Raw genomic sequence first — 18,071 nt, forward strand, 5'->3', positions numbered from 1 at the left:
CAATAGTGATAAAACAAAAAGGAAAAATCCATTAAGATGTATGCTCAAAAAATAATAAAAGGCATAGTACTAGATACTATTGTAAACAATGTAATGTTGGCCTATGTGTAGCCCCATGCTTTGAAATTATCATACCAAAGAATAAAATTTATCATAACATTCAAAAACTTGCCTTATTTCTTTATGATATGAATAAAATAAAACTATAATTTTGAATTGACTTTTCTAATTTTTCATTTATCAAAATAAAATTGTGAACATTTAAAAATAATGTAATAAAAACTTATATGTATATGTTACCTATTCTGATTTACATTACAAGTAAAGCTGCCTGTAAAGTAAAACAGGCTTTCAGTGCTTTACAGCTTTCCTCATCACACAAGAGCAAAACGGATTCGTTGTCAGTGCACAGCACAAACTGTCCTGCGGCACTCTGAGTGCCGGCTGTGGGCAAGGTTTCGCAGCTGGTGAGCGCAGCACCAAAGTGGTTTAAGAGGCAGGATGGACGCCCCCTCCCCACCCCACCCCACCCAAAATTTGTTTTAGAAGCTGAGACTGATGATCACACATGCATACATGTTTGCACATAAATGCATACACACAAAAAAACAGCATGGAAAGGTTTATTACTCACATTATGAGACCTCTAGGGAAAGCAGGTCCAAAATTGACATGAGAGAGAGAGGGTAGAAGACTGGCCTGGAGTTTTTATGGTGTTTAGGGGGCAGGGCTGAGGGTTCCCACGTGTGGGCAGTGGCTGACATGGTTGGAACCTCCTGCCAGTGTCCAAGGCTTTCTTATGATACTGTCGAGATGTGGGGAAGGAAGAGGGAGGGATAAGGCTTAAAAGCTGTCAGCAGGCAAACATCAAAAAAGGGACTTAGACTCCTGATTCTACTTTTCCTACAATATTGTAGAAGGCCCACTGATAAAAGGTGTGGTATCAACATTGCAGGTGACTTTGGCCTCTCACCAGCTGCTAGCCTGAGGCACTAAGTTCAGAAGCCCTGCGAACAGCTGTTGTCCCATTTTCTCTTGACTTGACTGCCTTTGCATCCTTTGTACTATTTCTGACAGGTACAAAGGTAGCTGTGCCTTTTGCAAGCCACGTGGTTACTACGGACTGTGTTGTTTTTAGGCATCCAGAGGGGAAACAAACAGAGGACTTACTGTGCACCAAGACAAGGCTTATGAAATAAAATACAAGAGTTCACATTTGATTTTAATCTTAGGTTTTGGAGAAAATTGCTTGTGATTTTCCCTTCCATAACTGTGACCATTTTCATAACGTCAGAGATGGTTGGAAAAAGTTTCTGCATTTACTCATGGATGAGTTTGTTTGAATTTGTAATCATCTGCCAGTAATTAGCATGTTTTCCCAAATGTCATGTTTTATGTACCAGCTTCTTTATTTTTGGCATGTATTTGTACTACTTTTAGTATTATTTAATTCATTATTTAAATCAATTTACTTTACTTTTTTTTTTCTTGAATAACATGAACCTTATCTTAATTTCACAAGCCTGGAGAGCTTATAAAAGCACCCTCAAAGTTTCTGAGTCAACAGATTCAGAGTAGAAGAGAGAATTTGCATTTCTAACATGTTCCAAGTCATGCTAATGCTGCTATTCCAGGGACCAGACTCTGATCAACACTGTCTTAAAGGAATAATATCAATGAAATCATGGGTTTTATGTGGTAGTTTAATTTTTTCCCCCAAATGCAAGTTAAAATGATCATTCATCTGTCAAAGTCTAGATGTTTATTACAAAAAATGAGCTCGCTGGTATTTCATTAAGCTTTGGAAGCAACAATTGAGTATTCTCTCAGTATAATTCAGAGGCAGGGTCCCTTCTCTTTGAGTAACAAGTGTACTTGAACATGTTTGCAACAATGAGAGATAGTAGCTAAGTCCACTGAGAAGCACAGGTAGTATAAATCAGAATCCATGGACAGGAGTAGAGCCATGGTTCTCATTCAGTTGGGAAATCAGAAAGTTTCTGTTTTTCTAACTGTGTACGTAAATCAGTTTTGCCAGTGTTATACAAGTGCCTGTGGGTGTGTAGGGGGGTGTGTGTGATAGAGGCTGGGATATATGTGTAAAAGAGAGTATCAGTGGAAATCATACTTAACCACAAACTTGTGACTACAGGCCCTGAAGTCCCTGTAGAGAAGATGGCAGAATCATAATCACATAACTTGATGATACCAGCCATTGTAAGTCACACTGTTCACTCTGACCTCAGGCCATCAAACCTCCAGTGGTTAAAAATACCCCAACCCCCTTTTAAAGATTTATGGAAAAGATTCCCCAAACTTACAAGTGATTGAATAAAGGTAGTTTTATTTACTTATTTTTTTTAAAAGAGATGGGGCCATGCTCTGTCACCAAGCTGGAGTACAATGGCACAATCATAGCTCACTGTAGCCTGTAATTCCTAGCCTAAAGTGATTTTCCTGCCTCAGTCTTTTGAGTCACTGAAAGCTAGTAACTTTTACGTTTCTAAGGATTTGGAGTTGCGTTTTAAGCAACCATAACAACAATAACAAACAAAAACAAAGAAACAAAAACTCTGAAGAGGAAATAGTATAGATTCTTTGGATATGAGTGACATTACTGGCACTTACAAGCATGTGCTTTGGGGAAAGTTGTACAGCCTGAGCACCTCAGTTTCCTCCTCTGTACAATGGGTCTTGATATAATAGAGTCTACTTTGTAAATGTGAGGTAAGAATGGCAGGAGTTAATCTATATAAAGTGTTTAGAATCGTTCTTTTGAATTAATGTTATCTGTACCCACATGTAATTAAATAAACTCGTTTAATAAGCGATGAAATAGTTACCACATGGCTTCCATGGTGGTGAAATCATCTTTAATTCTGCTCATTTATTTGAAGAACACAAACTCTGTAATGATACCTGGCAGAAAGGATATTTCCTTAATGTGAACTGATCAAAAAGAAAAGTTTGTGCAATAAAAAGGGAAGGAACCAATTAGACTAACCACTTCACTAGAAGGAGCTTTATTTTGATGGAGAAAGTTCTTTAATTTTTTTTTTTCTCCAAAAATGTTGAATCTTGCCAGTCAGGAGCCCTTTTTCTCTTTCTGCCTTTCATGTAATGTATTGTTTTCTTAAAAGACATTCTTCAGGCTTCTTTTTTGTTGGCTAAATTATTTGAATTCATTAATTTTCACTGGGGCTAAAGTGAATTTAAAGGGTTCTGCCCTTTTCAAGCCCTGATGTTCAAAATCTCTGTTCCTCTTTTTCATATACTTGCAGAGTCCCAGATATGCTGAATACTGGGGGTCAAGTTCTCTTTTAACAAACACAAACATTCGTGGTCCTGAATCGACAACTCTGCTTCACAATCCTTACCCCCAAGATAGACCTTGGACTGCTCTAAGGCATTTGCAAGCCTATAAACACGTTTGGTGGCAGAGAGTGGGGGGCAGCTGCCACCAACAAGTCACGTTTGGAAACCACCAACATAACCTTGCCTCATGGACACTGTTCTGTAACCTTTGTATTCTGTTCCCATTCTTTTGTGAACCCCCAAAGTGAGTGTTCCATTAGTGAAAGCGTTAGCTTCCTCCTCCAACCTATTGCCTAGAGATTCTATTTTGTCATTCTTGTTGGGACGCGGGTGTGTTTTCCTGCCACCTGTCACACTGGGACTGTTGACAAAAATAATTGCTTAAGGAGGGGATGAATCATGCTTTGCTGGGTGTTGGCTTTGCAACGATCTCCATCGATTTGTTAATTAGTCATAACTATAACTGTCACACCCTTATACGTATAATTTACACAAAATGAATCATTTCACAATATAGTCTGTATAATTTCTATTTAAAACATAGATGTTATTCTCAAGGGGGATCAGAAGCTTGGTTTAACTGGCCTGTCTTTGACTACTTTGTACAGACTTGGAATTGATTAGGGTTTAGATATCATATAGGTTAGGACTCAACATTTACACAGGACTCAAACTTACTAAATTGATGCTTCTTATTTTGTGAACCTTAGAAATTCTTATACCTATATAATCTTCAATATGTAAGAAAGCTAATGTAATCAATTTTCAAAAGAAGAGCAATTTTTTCTTATATTTTAATGTTGAATATATAGAGAGAAAATTTGTAAAACACAGGATAAAGAATAATTTCTCATTGAACACTCATGTAACGTCACCTTGCTCAGTCGTAACTCAATTCTTCCTCTCCTAGAAGCTACCATTCTACTGACTTTTGTTAATGTTATTACTTTCCTTTATAGTTTTGTTGTTTATATGTGCCTAAAACTAGGATTGCTGGGTATGGAGGTATGAGTATCTGCAACTTCATTAAAAAAAAAAAAAATTGGAACATTTTCCATAGTGATTGCAGAGATTTCCACTCCTGTACGTGTGAAAGTTCTCATTGCTCTCCATCTTGACCAATGCTCTTTTGTCAGGCTTTAAATATTCCTGATTACTAATAAGAAAGAACACTTTTTAACCTTTTTATTATTTTTAGGGCCTCTTTTTAGAGTGCCTGTTGATGGGTTTTGCCCATTTTTCACATGGGCTCTGTTTTCCATGGTTTTGCAGGATTTATGTATATATTTATACTAGAACTTGGTTGATTATATGTGTTTCCAGTGTAAATCCTCCACCCCATGGCTTGTCTTTTCCCTCTTTATGGTGTATGTTGAGAAAAAGAAGTTCTTAATTTAAATATAGCAAATTTATCAGGGATTTTCCCCCGCTACATGCATAGTGCTTTTTGAGTCTTGAGAAATTCCTATCCTGAGGTTATAAAAATATTATGCTATATTATCTTATAAAATATTTACAGTCTTGCTTTTTACAGTTTAGCTCTTAATCAACTTAGAGTGGATTATTATATATTATAAAGTTGGGATCCAGTTTCATGTTTTTCCATGAGAATATCCATTTTTCCCCAGCCAATAGTTACTAAAAAGACCATTCTTTGTGCAAGTAAAGATCTTCAGAGTTACTTCTGTATCAAGTGACCATAATAAATTCATGGTATATTTCTGGTCTTTCTAGTATATCTTATTAGTCCATTTGTTACCCGTATGTCACATGTCAGTACCATGCGACTTTAATTACATTTTAATGATTAATTCTTATTAGGAGGTGAGTTGTCTTACCTTAATCTATATTTTTATGAGTTTCTTGGCTCTTATTGGCATTTCACACTTCCATGCTTCCACATACATTTAAGAATAAGCTCCTTAGGTTCAAACAAAACAACTCTTGAGAAATTTTGAAGAATTGCATTGAATTTGTAAATCAATTTGGGAAAATTAGCACCTTACATTATTGAGTCTTAGCAATCAAAAACATGGCTTGCTCATTTTCTTTCTGTGTCTTTCTTAGTAAAATATTTCAGTCAAATGTTACTATTTTCTCATATGGGGTATTTACATATTTTTGTTAAGTTCTTTCTAGGTATTTTGTATTTTCAGGAGTAATGTAAATGTTAAAGTATTCTTTCTTGAACTATTTGCTACTAGTGTGAGGATTTTTATATATTTTTGTTCATATCCAGCAATTCTGCTAAATGTACATATTCCAATATTTTATCTAATTTTTCTAAATATACATGCCTTCATTTTTTTCCCTTTATAATCTATATGGGTTTGTTTCTTTTTTGTTGTCCTACTGCATTTGCTAGTACCCCTAGAAATATGAGGGATATAAATGATACTAAGCAAGCATGCTTGGTTATGCTGAATCTTATAGGGAAAACATTTTAAAATATACTATTTGCAGGATTTAAAAAAAATACCCTACTAAAGAATTAACTTTTTCTTTTTGGGGTATAGTTTTTTGAGTTTTAACACAGTATAGATTCATGTAACCACCACCATAATCAGGATAGAGAACAGTGGTCAAGTCCCTATAATTCCTTTATGTGCTGCCACTTTGTTGTCAAACCCACCCACCCCATCTCTAACACCTGGCAACTACTGTTCTGATCTGTTCTTTATTTCTCTAGTTGCATCTTTTCCAGGTGCTATATAATTGGAATTAAACAGCAGCTGACCTTCTGAGACTGACTTCTTTCACTCTGAATAATGTCGTTGACATTCATCCATGTTGATGCATGCCTTTTTATTGTCAAGTAGTATTCCATTCTATGGACATGCACAGTTTGTTTCTATATTTACCCATTCAATTAAGCATGTTTTCTGGCTATGTAAATTATTCTGCTTCTTTGGATAAGTTATTTTAACTTCTCTGTGCATCTATTTCTTCATCTGTAATGGTGATAATAATGGGACCAATGTCATAGGGTTATTGTGGGAATGAAATGAGTTAATACATATGAAGTACTTAGAATAATGCCAGATATACAGTTAGTGGTCAATAAATACAATCCATTATTATCCTCTCCAATATTAGCATAGATCTTGAAGTGGAAAAGAACTGGACAAGTTGAAGGAATAGCAAAGCTGCCAGTGTGTCTGGAGTGTAATGAGCAAGGGGAGGGAGTAACATGAAACAACAACAGTAGGGAGCACGTAGGAGCCAGATCATTAAGGGCTCTACTGACCGCAATAGGGAGTTTTGACTTAACTCTAAGTGCAGTGGAAAGCTAAGGATGAGGCATGATCTGGTGCATGTCTTTAATGGATCACTCAGGCTGCTGTCAGGAGGATCAGTTATGGTGGTAAGAGTGAAACAGTGACCCTACTAGAGTCCTGCAGTTGTCTAGGAGAAAGATGGTGGTGGCTTGGATTAGAGTGGTGTTGGTAGGGATGACGACTAGTGGTTTGCTGCAAGGTGAGGTTTGGATATAGAACCCACAAAACTTGCCGATGGACTCACGACTCAGTGGAGCACATTCCCCACATGAGTAGCAGTGTGTGTTGTCATAATTATCAACAGCAGCACTCTTCTCCTGGTATGGCTTGCCAAAGATTTCTCTCTATTTTTTTGAATTGAAACCTAAACTTTCATCCCTAATTTATGAAATGCACTTGGAGAAATAGCCTGTCTTTCACACATTTTTAAATGAGGTCACATCGACTTCTTTCTTACTCATACTCACGACCCCACACACATTTGTATAAAACTGGCTTATCTCACAAAAATGTGTTCTCACGGCATTTTGCTTTGCTGTCTTCTGCAGCGTGTATAGTTCTTGACCCCACATGCTTAGCAGTTTTGCTGGAAATAAAGTTGTCTCGGTTGCTTCATGCTTAGCCAGTGGAATGGTAGTTTTAGCGGTTGGCTGGAGTTCCTGTGTACAATTGGGATTTATTGTTGGAATAAACATTATTAGACTCAGATTAAAATTGGACCAGAAATTTATTTTTGTCCTTCCTTCAGCCTCAATTCACCCTAGAATCTCTCATCCAAATGACAAATAGTCTTGACTTTCTGAGGTGATCTAAAGATTAAAATCAGTCCTGGTGCTTATTTAGCTTTGCATTCAAATGGAGATTTTTTTTTTTTTTGGAAACAGAGTTAAAAATAGAGTCCTCTGATCTCACATAGAAAGTTTTCTTTTATTTCCTCCCCTATCTGCTCTTAACACCTCTGTATTTGTTCTCTGTGGGGCCTTAACTTCCAACTCCTCAAAGACAAACAGCTGACCCAGTCTTTATCTGGAACACAGTCATCATGCTTTTTTTTGTTTGTTTTAACCCTATCCTATCTGCTTAATTTGGGGCTTTTCATAATTCATTTTGTTAAAAGGAAGGAATCTCCATTTTATCATGAGCTACTTGTCATATCTTCCTCTAATTGTTGACATCTCTTGTTAGTATGAAATTGTGGCATTTATTATATTTACTCAGTTTATTTGGAGGAGATCCTCTGGAATCTAGGTGGTGCTCACTTGAATTTTGTGCCCTATTTTGTGCATTTTGGTAATTGGCTTCTTTTGTGATCTTACAGAATACCAAGCTGGTATTTTACACTTGAAGAGGGAGCACAAAGAAGAAATTGAAAACCTGCAGGTATGTCTTTGAATCTACTGAACTGGTTCTATGAGACTGATACTTAGTTTTCTCATGTGCTAAAGTAAATTTTTCTCTTGTGTTTAAGTATTTAACTAGATAGCATCCACAGCTTGCACCTGCCATGGGGCACCAAGTTTATCCTGGAGTTAAAAGTCTTGGATTCTCTTTTAATTTCAAATAGAGTCTTGCTCTGTCACCCCTGCTAGAGTGCAGTGGCATCATCATAGCTCACTGCAGCCTCAAACTCCTGGGCTCTAAGCGATCCTCCTGCCTCAGGCTCCTCAGTAGCTGGGACTACAGGCTTGAGCTATTGTGCCTGGATAATTTTTCTATTTTTAGTAGAGACAGGGTCTCACTCTGTTGCACAGGCTGGACTCAAACTCCTGAGCTCAAGCAATCCTTCTGCCTCGGCCTCCCAGAGTGCTAGGGTTACAGGTGTAAGCCACCGTGCCCAGCTGGATTCTGTTCTTAATAGACTTCAATTCCTGTTTATAAAAAAGTACCAAAAATGCATTTGATTAGACTGGAAAATGATTGTTTTATTTTTAAAGCAGGAAAAGAAGATGGGGTATTTAGACATTTACTGTTTACGTGAAATATTTTAAAAGTTATTTTTCCTATGCACAGTATAGATTATTTTTGTCTGGCTTATTCCCGTTCATGTGCTCATGTCTGTATATCTCTTACTTAGCACATCCCTGCAATATGATGTCATGTAGATTAAGGCAGTTAAGGAAGGGGCTCTCGTAGGGGAATAGTTGTGCTGAGACATTCCATATTCTTAGGGAGTGCTGAGAAATTGCCAACTTGATCCTCTTTCGTGAATCCCAGAATGACTGAAGGATCATTACCCGTGTTCTGCCATCTAGTGATCCTTCCCTGTGTTTGGTGTTTGCCTGCAGTGCCTATTGGCAGGAGATTTAGAATTTTAACTTCAAATAACTAGATGTTGAATGAGGCACTGGGTATAGTTTACTGATATCTAGGGTGACTTCATACTTCAGGAGAGAATAACAGCAAAATTGAAATAAAACTTCTTGCTTATTTAATGCTAATTCATTACTTGATAATTTAATGAGTCTATGGATCAAATTTCTTTTAATTTGTTATTGACAAATAGAAATTGCATGTATTTATGGTATATAACATGTTTTGAAATATGTATACATTGTGGAGTAATCAAGCTACTTAACATATGTATTACATATTTATGGGGAAAATACTTAAATCTACTCTAGCAATTTTCATGTATATGTATTCATTGTTATTAACCGTAGTTACCATGTTATACAATAGATTATCTTGAAGTTATTTCTCATGTCTAACAGAAATTTTGTATCCTTTGACCAATATCTCCCTAATCCTTTCTCATCATCCAACCCCACAGCCCTTGGTAACCACGCTTCCACTCTATTTCTATGAATTTGACTTTTTTAGATTCTACATTTAAGTGAGATTATGCAGTATTGGTCTTTCTATGCCTGGCTTATTTTGTTTAACATGATGTAGTCCAGGTTCATCCTGCAAATAACAGGATTTACTTCTTTTTAAAGGCTGAATAGTATTCCATTATGTACATATATCACATTTTCTTTATTCATCCTTTGATGGACAGTTAGGTTGATTCTGTATCTTGGCTTTTATGAATTAAAAAAATGCCTCAGTGAACATGAGAGTGTAGATATCTCTTCTATATACTGATTTCATTTCCTTGAAGCATATACCTAGTAGTGGGATTGCTGGATCATATAGTAGTTCTATGTTTAGCTTTCTGAGGGACCACTTTACTATTTTCCATAGTGGCTGCACTGGCTTACATTCCCACTAGCAGTGTATAAAGGTTCGCTTTTCTTCACATGATTGCCAATTCTTGTTCCCTTTCATCACTTTTGGTAATAACCATTTTAACAGGTGTGAAGTGGCATTGCATTGTGGTTTTAATTTGCATTTGTCTGCTGTTTGGTGGTGATAAGCATTTTTCCACATACTTATTGGCCATACGAATGTCTTTACTTGAGAAATGTTTATTCAGGTTCATTGCTCATTTTTAAATCAGGTTCTTTGTTTTCTTGCTATTAAGTTATTTGAGTTCCTTATATATTAAGCGTATTAACCCCTTATCAGATGTATGAAAATATTCTTTTCAGTAAGTGACAATGTGCTTTTTAAAATAACTGAGCATAGTGTATTAGATTATATGAAATCATCCTAAGTAGCAAGAAATTATTAGGTAAGTAGTATGAATTCAAGCCATACTCATCCAGCCAGGATTAAGTAGTTCAAAAGAGGGAATGAGTCCATTTCACAAAGAAAAAAAGTGGAAAATTACCTCTGTCTCTTAGGGGAAAAAGAGATCTGGAGGCCCTTATCTCCTTTGTTGCAAAATGTCCTACAGAGACCTCTCTTTTTCTTTGTTCTGGTATGAAAAAGATCCTCAACTGTCTCAGAGGAACTGAAATTGATAAGGGATATTTAAGAAACAGCTTGTTAAAGAGGGTAGGCACAGAAGTGATTCTATAATAAGTAGTTTTATCAGCAGTCAAGTTGTAAGAGTTAACAGTAGCTTTCCCCAAGTTGTAGACCAGCCTTGTGAGGGCTTTGACAGCTAAATAATATTCTTAGTAGATTCTTATAATGTTTGATTTATTACTATGTGCTAGGCATTGTTCTAAGCATATTATATATATTATTTTGTGTCATCACTGTGAAAGTCTTATGATCTTACATCTCAAACTAGGAAAAGCTGGACATGGGAAAGGAAGGAATAAATGGAAGAAAAGAAGTATATTATAATCATGAGCTCCAACTTAAAATATGGGTTAGACTTAGGTATGATTAGCAGTAGCAAAGGTTTAAAAATGTTCCTAATTATAATTGAGATATTTTTGAAGTATCTCTAAAAAAATTATTAATATTTGCTCTTTTGATGCTATTAGTAAACTTTAAAAAATATTTGCCCCATATTTATGATATATACCTAATTGCTAAAAGCCTGTGGCCATGGCATTCTCCTGCCATCGGGGCAGTGTACCCCATTTATACACTTAACTGTAGCTTGAAACTATCCCAGCAGTCACAGACGGACAACCCTCAGTAGGGAACTGGCAACTCTAAGCTCTGATCTGACGGCCAGCAGTGTTTTGTTTGGCAAACGCAGCATTTTAAAGATTAAAGTAGGAATATTTCAAAATATGGAGATTTTTATATAAAAAGATGGATTTCTATCTGCTTCTAGAAAAAATTGGAAAATCTGGTAACAGTGGGCTTACTTTCTTACATGTCTTCAAATTGCTGGGGTTGAGTAGCAGGTGTCCACTTCAACTAGGACATGTGCTCTCTAGTTTTCTACTGCATACTCTGGGCCACTTCTACGGTATACTCTGGGCCACCTGCTTGGCCCTGCTATGCTTTAATTAACCCCTGTTCTCTGGGTGATATTGAAAATGAAACACCTAGTTTGGCAGCAACACTGGTCAGAACAGATGCAGTTCATAAAACGAACAAAAACCCAGCCTGGCTGTGCTTATGGGTGTGTACTCACTGAATATCATCCCCACCTGTTTTATTCCACTAAATAATGAAGTCTCATCTATTGTCCCAGAACTAGTGGAAGATAATGGGTGGGAAAACTGCAATTTTGGTGCTCATTTCTTTATGTTTTATTTCCATTGGCAGCCTCCATTGCCTGTTAGATTTTCTTTCTCCACTTTCAGGCCATGGAGAAGTCCAGTGTGTTTAAGGACTCCTTCAGCATGCCTTTCTAGAATGAGGATTTCATGCTTAGAGTACACAAGAAAAGTGATTCATTCTGTCACCATACACAAGAATTGATGTGTATCACATTTAATTTTTTTTGTAATGTTTTCATAAAATTTAAAGAAACAGTATGATACAATGAACAGAGAACCCAAAGTCAACTTTCTATTCTGTTTTTGGTCATATGTTTGTAGGGAAGTCACTTAATTGTTCAGTTGCTCTACCAGCAAAATGGAAAACCTACTGCCTAAAATACTTTGATTGGATGGTTGGCACTTTTTAGCCTATAGTCCCAGGGCTACAGAATGGGGGAGGCTAGAGTTTTTAATCTCATACACACTCTGCAGCCAACATTGGGTGAGTGCTGCTCTGTAGAATGGGCACAGGGCTTGATCTCAGCACTGGCTTTTCAAAATGTGTAGCAATTGACACATATTCCCCTTATAGTTAAAGAGCAAGGGATTGCTGGATCAAATGGTGATCTACCATTTGATCCACCAATCCCATTACTGGGCATCTACCCAAAAGAACAAAAGTCACTCTAAGACGCCTGCACTCAAATGTTTACAGCAGCACAGTTCACAATTGCAAAAATGTGAAAACAACCGAAGTGCCCATCAATACATGAGTAGATTAATAAAATGTGGTATGTGTATACCATGGAGTACTATTCAGCTATAAGAAACAATGGTGATATAGCACCTCTTGTATTTTCCTGGCTAGAGCTGGAACCCATTCTATTAAGTGAAGTATCCCAAGAATGGAAAAACAAGCACCACATGTACTCACCAGCAAATTGGTATTAACTGATCAATACCTAAGTGGACATATAGGAATAACATTTATCAGGTGTCCGGCAGGTAGGGGGGAGGGGATGGGAATATACATACATAATGAATGTGATGCGCACCAACTGGGAGATAGACATGCTTGAAGCTCCGACTCCAGGGGGGTGGGGAGCAAGGGCAATATACATAACCTTAACATTTGTGCCCTCACAATATGCTGGAAAAAAATTTAAAAAATAGCAAGGATTTATTGATGACTCAGATGAATCAATTCCTGGCACCTTATTTTTATACATCTTTACATAAACTCAAAACACTAGGGTGACTTTTCTAGTGAAATCTCCAGTGAAAGAGTGATGGCAGGTCAGATGTTTCCCACAACTTTACTATTTCGTGTCGTTTATAATGTAACTACAACAAAATTTTTTAATTTTGTCCAAGTGTGCCTTTCATTTAGCAAACTCTGCCTTGAGAGTTTATGGTCACTTCATGATTTATTTATTTATTTCAATTTCTAATTCATTTTCCAATTTTGGATAATTCTGTCAATAACTTCACTTTTGAAAAGGCAGACCCTTACCTTTACAGGTTCTCACTTGAGAACCTTTATAGCAGCAGTCCCCAACCTTCTTGACACCAGGGATGATTTTCATAGAAGACAATTTTTCCATGGACTGGGGAGGAGGGGGATGGTTTCAGAATGATTCAAGCACATTATGTTTATTGTGCACCTTTTTGTTATTATTACATTATAATATATAATGAAATAATTAAACAACTCACCATAGGTGGGGGACCCCTACATTATGGTACTTGGCAAAGTTCTTGGCATGTAGATGACACACAAATATTTATTTAACAACCTATGGTTGTTGAAAAATAATAGTACCTAACTTTTATCAGATTCTTAATTTGTGCCAACCTCTATCCTAGGCATTTGGCATTAGTATTCTAAACAGTAAATGTGGAAATATAAGCAAAATAATAGATTTGTCTTCATTTTCTAGGTAATAAAACATGAGGCTCTGAGAGAATGTGACTTGTCAGAAGTTCTATACTCTTAATGATATTAATAATAAGTGGGGGTACCTGAATTTGCATCTGTCTTGGTCTGACTTTGAAGCCAATGCTCTTTCCATTAAGCAATGCAGCATTCATGGAAAGAACATTAAGTTTAGAATCAGAAGATCTGGATTTTGGTGTCACATTTGGCACTATGAGCAACATGAACTTGATTCAATGATCAGTTTTCTAATTTCTAAACTGAAGGATTAGGCTAATCACTAATAGCTCCTTTGAATTTTACAATTAGCCCCTTTATACAAAAAAAGTTTGATTTATCCATCACACTGTGCTTTCAGTTTAGGATTATCTAACTCAGAATCTCTAAATACCTATTATTTGTTTCCCTTAAAAAAAAGTTTTATTTCTAGAGATTCTCTTTTCTAACCAGTGGGTCTCTTCTTGATCTGCTTGCCTCTGTAGAATGTGTTCAGGTTTTCAGTTATACTCTGAATGGAACACTCTAGTCTTTTGGTGTCTTTTCAGATGTGTCACTCAGGGAAGGGATGTAGCTCTTAGAACAGTGAGTGAAACTTCTGTTAGAAATCCCGTTCTTTACGATAAGAGAGAAGCATGGACGTGGGATGGGGTGGGTAGGACTTCTTTGGATCTCTACTTACTCAGTTTTGACAGGTGAAGAGAAAAGAAATACATGTCCTTTGGCTTGTGAGGAGCTGGATAATTTACGAATTTTGGGTTTGACCAGCACTTTAAACAGTTTGAAAGTAGGTGCCATGGAAATGACAGATTGTTTTGTCTGTTTTTAACAAATGTTCTTTGGGTTGTGGGATACAAGAAAAAGAACCCGCCAACAGTGACTTTTCCTTTACTGGAAACTCTTCCACTTACCCCATTCATCACACGCATAGTTCCTCACTGAGGGGAGGCTGCGCTGAGTGGTGGCCTTTGGCAGGCCCCTGCTCATTGTGCAATGCAGTCCCATTTCCAGGGTGCTAACTCCCACTGCAAGATAACCTAGGGATAGATGCCAAACTGGAAATTAACTCATGTGGTACCTTGTTGTCCCCAAGAGCACCAAACTGTATGTTGGCCTCCACTAAGGGAAACTTGTAGACTGCACTACCTTTCCTATCTCCAACCCATCCCAGTGATCCATTTCTAATAGTTTGCACATTGCTGCTGTTGAGACAAAATTGAGTATAGACTGCATGTGAGCTGATACAGCTAAGTTTATAAAGGCATAAATCCTGAACCTTTTCCATTTGTTATATTCTTCATGATCAACACAGTGCATTTAAATCTCTTAGTTCCCTGAGAATACTGTGAGGGAAAGGGAGTCATTTGTAGGCCAATAAACAAAGCTTGCACAAATATGAAATACGAGGATTTCATAAAACCCTCATGGTATTCCCCTAAGTGCTGATATTAGTATAATTCATTGCTGAGATGCTTAAAAAAAGTTGAGAAACATTTTAATTCATCATTTCATTGTGCATATAAAATGTTACAAGCCCAGTAGATTTTCTGGTTTACTTGTGTCAAGATGCCTCTTAGTCTACTGGCTACTCTGAAGCCTATAGATTGTTGAGTTTTGATGGAAAACATGAAGCAATTAATTCCTTACCTGGCTTGGCATCCCAGGAGCCCATTACCTCAGCCTTCAAGATGTTGTCATGCCCCTGCATAATTCAGACACAGAAGGAGGCTGGTTGTAGAATGAAGAATGTGTTCATTACCCGTTTGTACCACCTGGTCTTCTTCAGGTGCCATAAGCTCCAGTCATCTCTGCTGAGTTTTCATCCCTGATGTGGGTGGGTACAAATGTGGACCAAGACAGGTTTCTTTTTATTTCAATAGTTTATTGACTTCAGGCAACAGGCTCATGCTGACACAGGTGACTTTTTGAATGTTGCCCTTTGATTTTTTGACTTCTCATGAAATAGGAGGAGGTGAGGTGTGACAGAGCACCCTGGGCAGTGCTTCCTTCTCCCCAGATTTGTGCTGCCTTGCTCAGTTATTCTGAGTTCTACGCCATCATGTGTCACTCCTAAATGTTAGATTCTTTAGCTACAAAGTAAGAATGTTGCGCTAGCTGCAATAAGTTTCCTCCTATCTCTAAAGTTCTATTATACCTTTGGCTTGGGGAAAGAGGGGGCCCATGTGTCTGTCTCAACTCAATCCAAAAGTCCTAGGGATCCCCTTTTCCCATGTTACCTGGAACAGTGCAGGGCAACGAGCAGAAATTTAATAAATAGTTGTTGATTGATCTGACTGGACATTGCTAGAAATTCCTTCATGAATCACAGTATTTAGGTACAATGCTATTTTGGGGTTAGCATTAGGAGAGCCACAGAGTTCTTAAATTTGTGATACCATCAAATACAACCCCTCAAAATTTGTTTGGGCAGCACAATGTCATTTAAAAGTTACTTTTGAATAATTTTAAATGAGCACGTGTGCTGTAGCTGCCACAATTCTTCCTCACATTTCCTGTTGTCTTATATCCAGGCTCCTTTACTTGTTGATGTTGATTGCATGAACCCTGTGGACAGTTTGAGATCCCTAGTATAGTAGATAGAAAAGACCACTTTTTTTTTTTTTATGGTCTCATGAGTACCAAGCAAAAAGTCCCTTGAGCTGTGAGATCTTTATGGACTTTTGCATTTGTTTCTTTTTCTTTGTTCCCTCCCTCCTTCCCTCCCTCCCTCTTTCCCTTTCTTCCTCTCTCCTGTCCTTTCCTGAAAGGGCTGGTGACAGGATTGCAAAGGTAGCAGTTTTGGAAGAGGTAAGCCCTGAGTGCGAAAAATTGGGTATGGTCTGTGTTCTAGAACATTTTGAGAAAAGAAAGAACAAGAAGAAATTTTGTTGATTTTAGTGTTTAAATGCTGAGTACCCTTTTCTTTCTGACTTCATTGGAGATGTTTATAATCATAATTGTCGAACAAGTAAAGTGCAATCCTAGAGTTTTCACAGCTGATAAGTGGAATGGCTAGATTTATTAACCAAGTCTGTCTGGTTTCTAAATCTGATATGTTTCCACTGTCAGCTGATTTGATTCACTATCTCTAGCATAATGGTTTTCTAACTTAATTTTTTCTCTTTCTCTCATCCTGTGGCAAAGACCTCTGCAGGCTATTCTGTGTTCCCACCCTGTATAAGCTGCCCTTGCGATAAAAAATGATGACATTTTTGTGGTACTGGGAAAGAGAAACATAAGCAATGGAGTCCTCTTATTTCATTGGTTTCAGAAGTGACAAGGTGTTTTTCTGTTCTCCCTACCTTGCTACAAAAGAAAGGAACAGGTGGGAGATTTCTCTCTCTTAAGTTCATTTCTCAGAGCTGGTCCTGAGCCCAGTTTGAGGAGGAACTTCTAATACTTTTCACCATCATCTTGATATTTGCCTATATTTATCTTAGAGATTTGAAACCTGAATTTCAGAGAAGTCAACTTCCAAGATCATAAATTGAGTAAGAAAATACTGGAGCAAAACTTCCATGCATCTTGCCAGCTATTTAATACTTACTTCTTGGTGATTTCTGCAATTGGAACATCAGGGCTCCTCAGCTGTCCTTTGGCCTTGTCTTCTCTAGCTTATTAACTGATACCCAGCACTACTGATTCCTTAGTGAGTGCATGGGTGATGCAGCTGTGTTCCCTATGCTGTCATCCACTTGTGGGATATGCCCATGTGTGATAAATGGCACCTGTTGCCTTTTCTAAGAAGTCCAACCTCATGCAGACTTTGGAATCCATAGTGTGACTTTATTGAGTGTTTGTGTGTGCACCCAGATAAGCTTGTGTGCGCTTTGACCATGTTGCTGGAATTTATTCTAGCTTGCCTTGCGTCCTAGTGGAAGAATAACAATATTTGCTACTTAATGAGCATTTGCAATGTGACAGTTTTTATATATGAAGAATAAATGAGTTATAACAACATCTTTATGAGGCGGCACTCAAACTGCCTCTGGAAGTTCTTATATCTGGAAGGTCCTTGCCTAGAGGGTATACTTGATGTGGCCGTGATTCTGGGCTGACCCTTGCCTCTGGTCCATCTTTGGGTGGAATATCATCAGTCCTCTGGAATGATGGCTCTTAGAACATGCTGAAGAATGAACTCCTATAATAAAGTCAACTGACAATTCCTTGGATGAAATGCAACAGAACGCTAGGCAGGACAGCAGAATGGAAACACAGGTGTTTACTCTCCCCTGAGTTTGAATCTTGTCTCTGTCTGCTAGTTGTGGTCTTAAACAAATTATTTAAACCTTTCTGAGCTTCAGTTTCTCATCTGTAAAGTGGGTGTGCCCATTTTGTAACTTGGTGGTTATGATGCTGGTTGTAACTGTTATAATAAAGTATGGATGGGACTGGGGGCGCAGTGGCAAGTAGTAGATGACCGATAAATGATCACTATTTATTATGAGGAGCAGCATGTTTAGTTTAAGTCAGTGGCTGTCAAAGAGTATTTTTTGGTGGTGAAGTTCTTTCAATATAAACTACATGCCTAATTAAAAGAAAAATATTCTG

At 37.4% G+C, this 18,071-nt stretch overlaps 1 protein-coding gene across 7 annotated transcripts in view; it reads left to right on the forward strand.

Annotated features, from left to right (window-relative positions):
• FMN1 (formin 1) overlaps nucleotides 1-18,071 on the forward strand; it is a 389,771-nt gene that overhangs the window by 157,785 nt on the left and 213,915 nt on the right. For all 7 annotated transcript variants that reach the window (XR_001154565.2, XM_012766326.2, XM_012766332.2 and 4 more), the window contains one exon: nucleotides 7,912-7,973. Coding sequence is in view for 6 of the 7 variants with exons in the window: in XM_012766326.2 (XP_012621780.2) it covers nucleotides 7,912-7,973 (62 nt within the window). In the remaining variant the exon portion in view is untranslated. The remainder of the gene's footprint in view (nucleotides 1-7,911; nucleotides 7,974-18,071) is intronic.

Source organism: Microcebus murinus, chromosome 6 (genome assembly GCF_040939455.1).
Source record: "Microcebus murinus isolate Inina chromosome 6, M.murinus_Inina_mat1.0, whole genome shotgun sequence".
NCBI lineage: Eukaryota > Metazoa > Chordata > Mammalia > Primates > Cheirogaleidae > Microcebus > Microcebus murinus.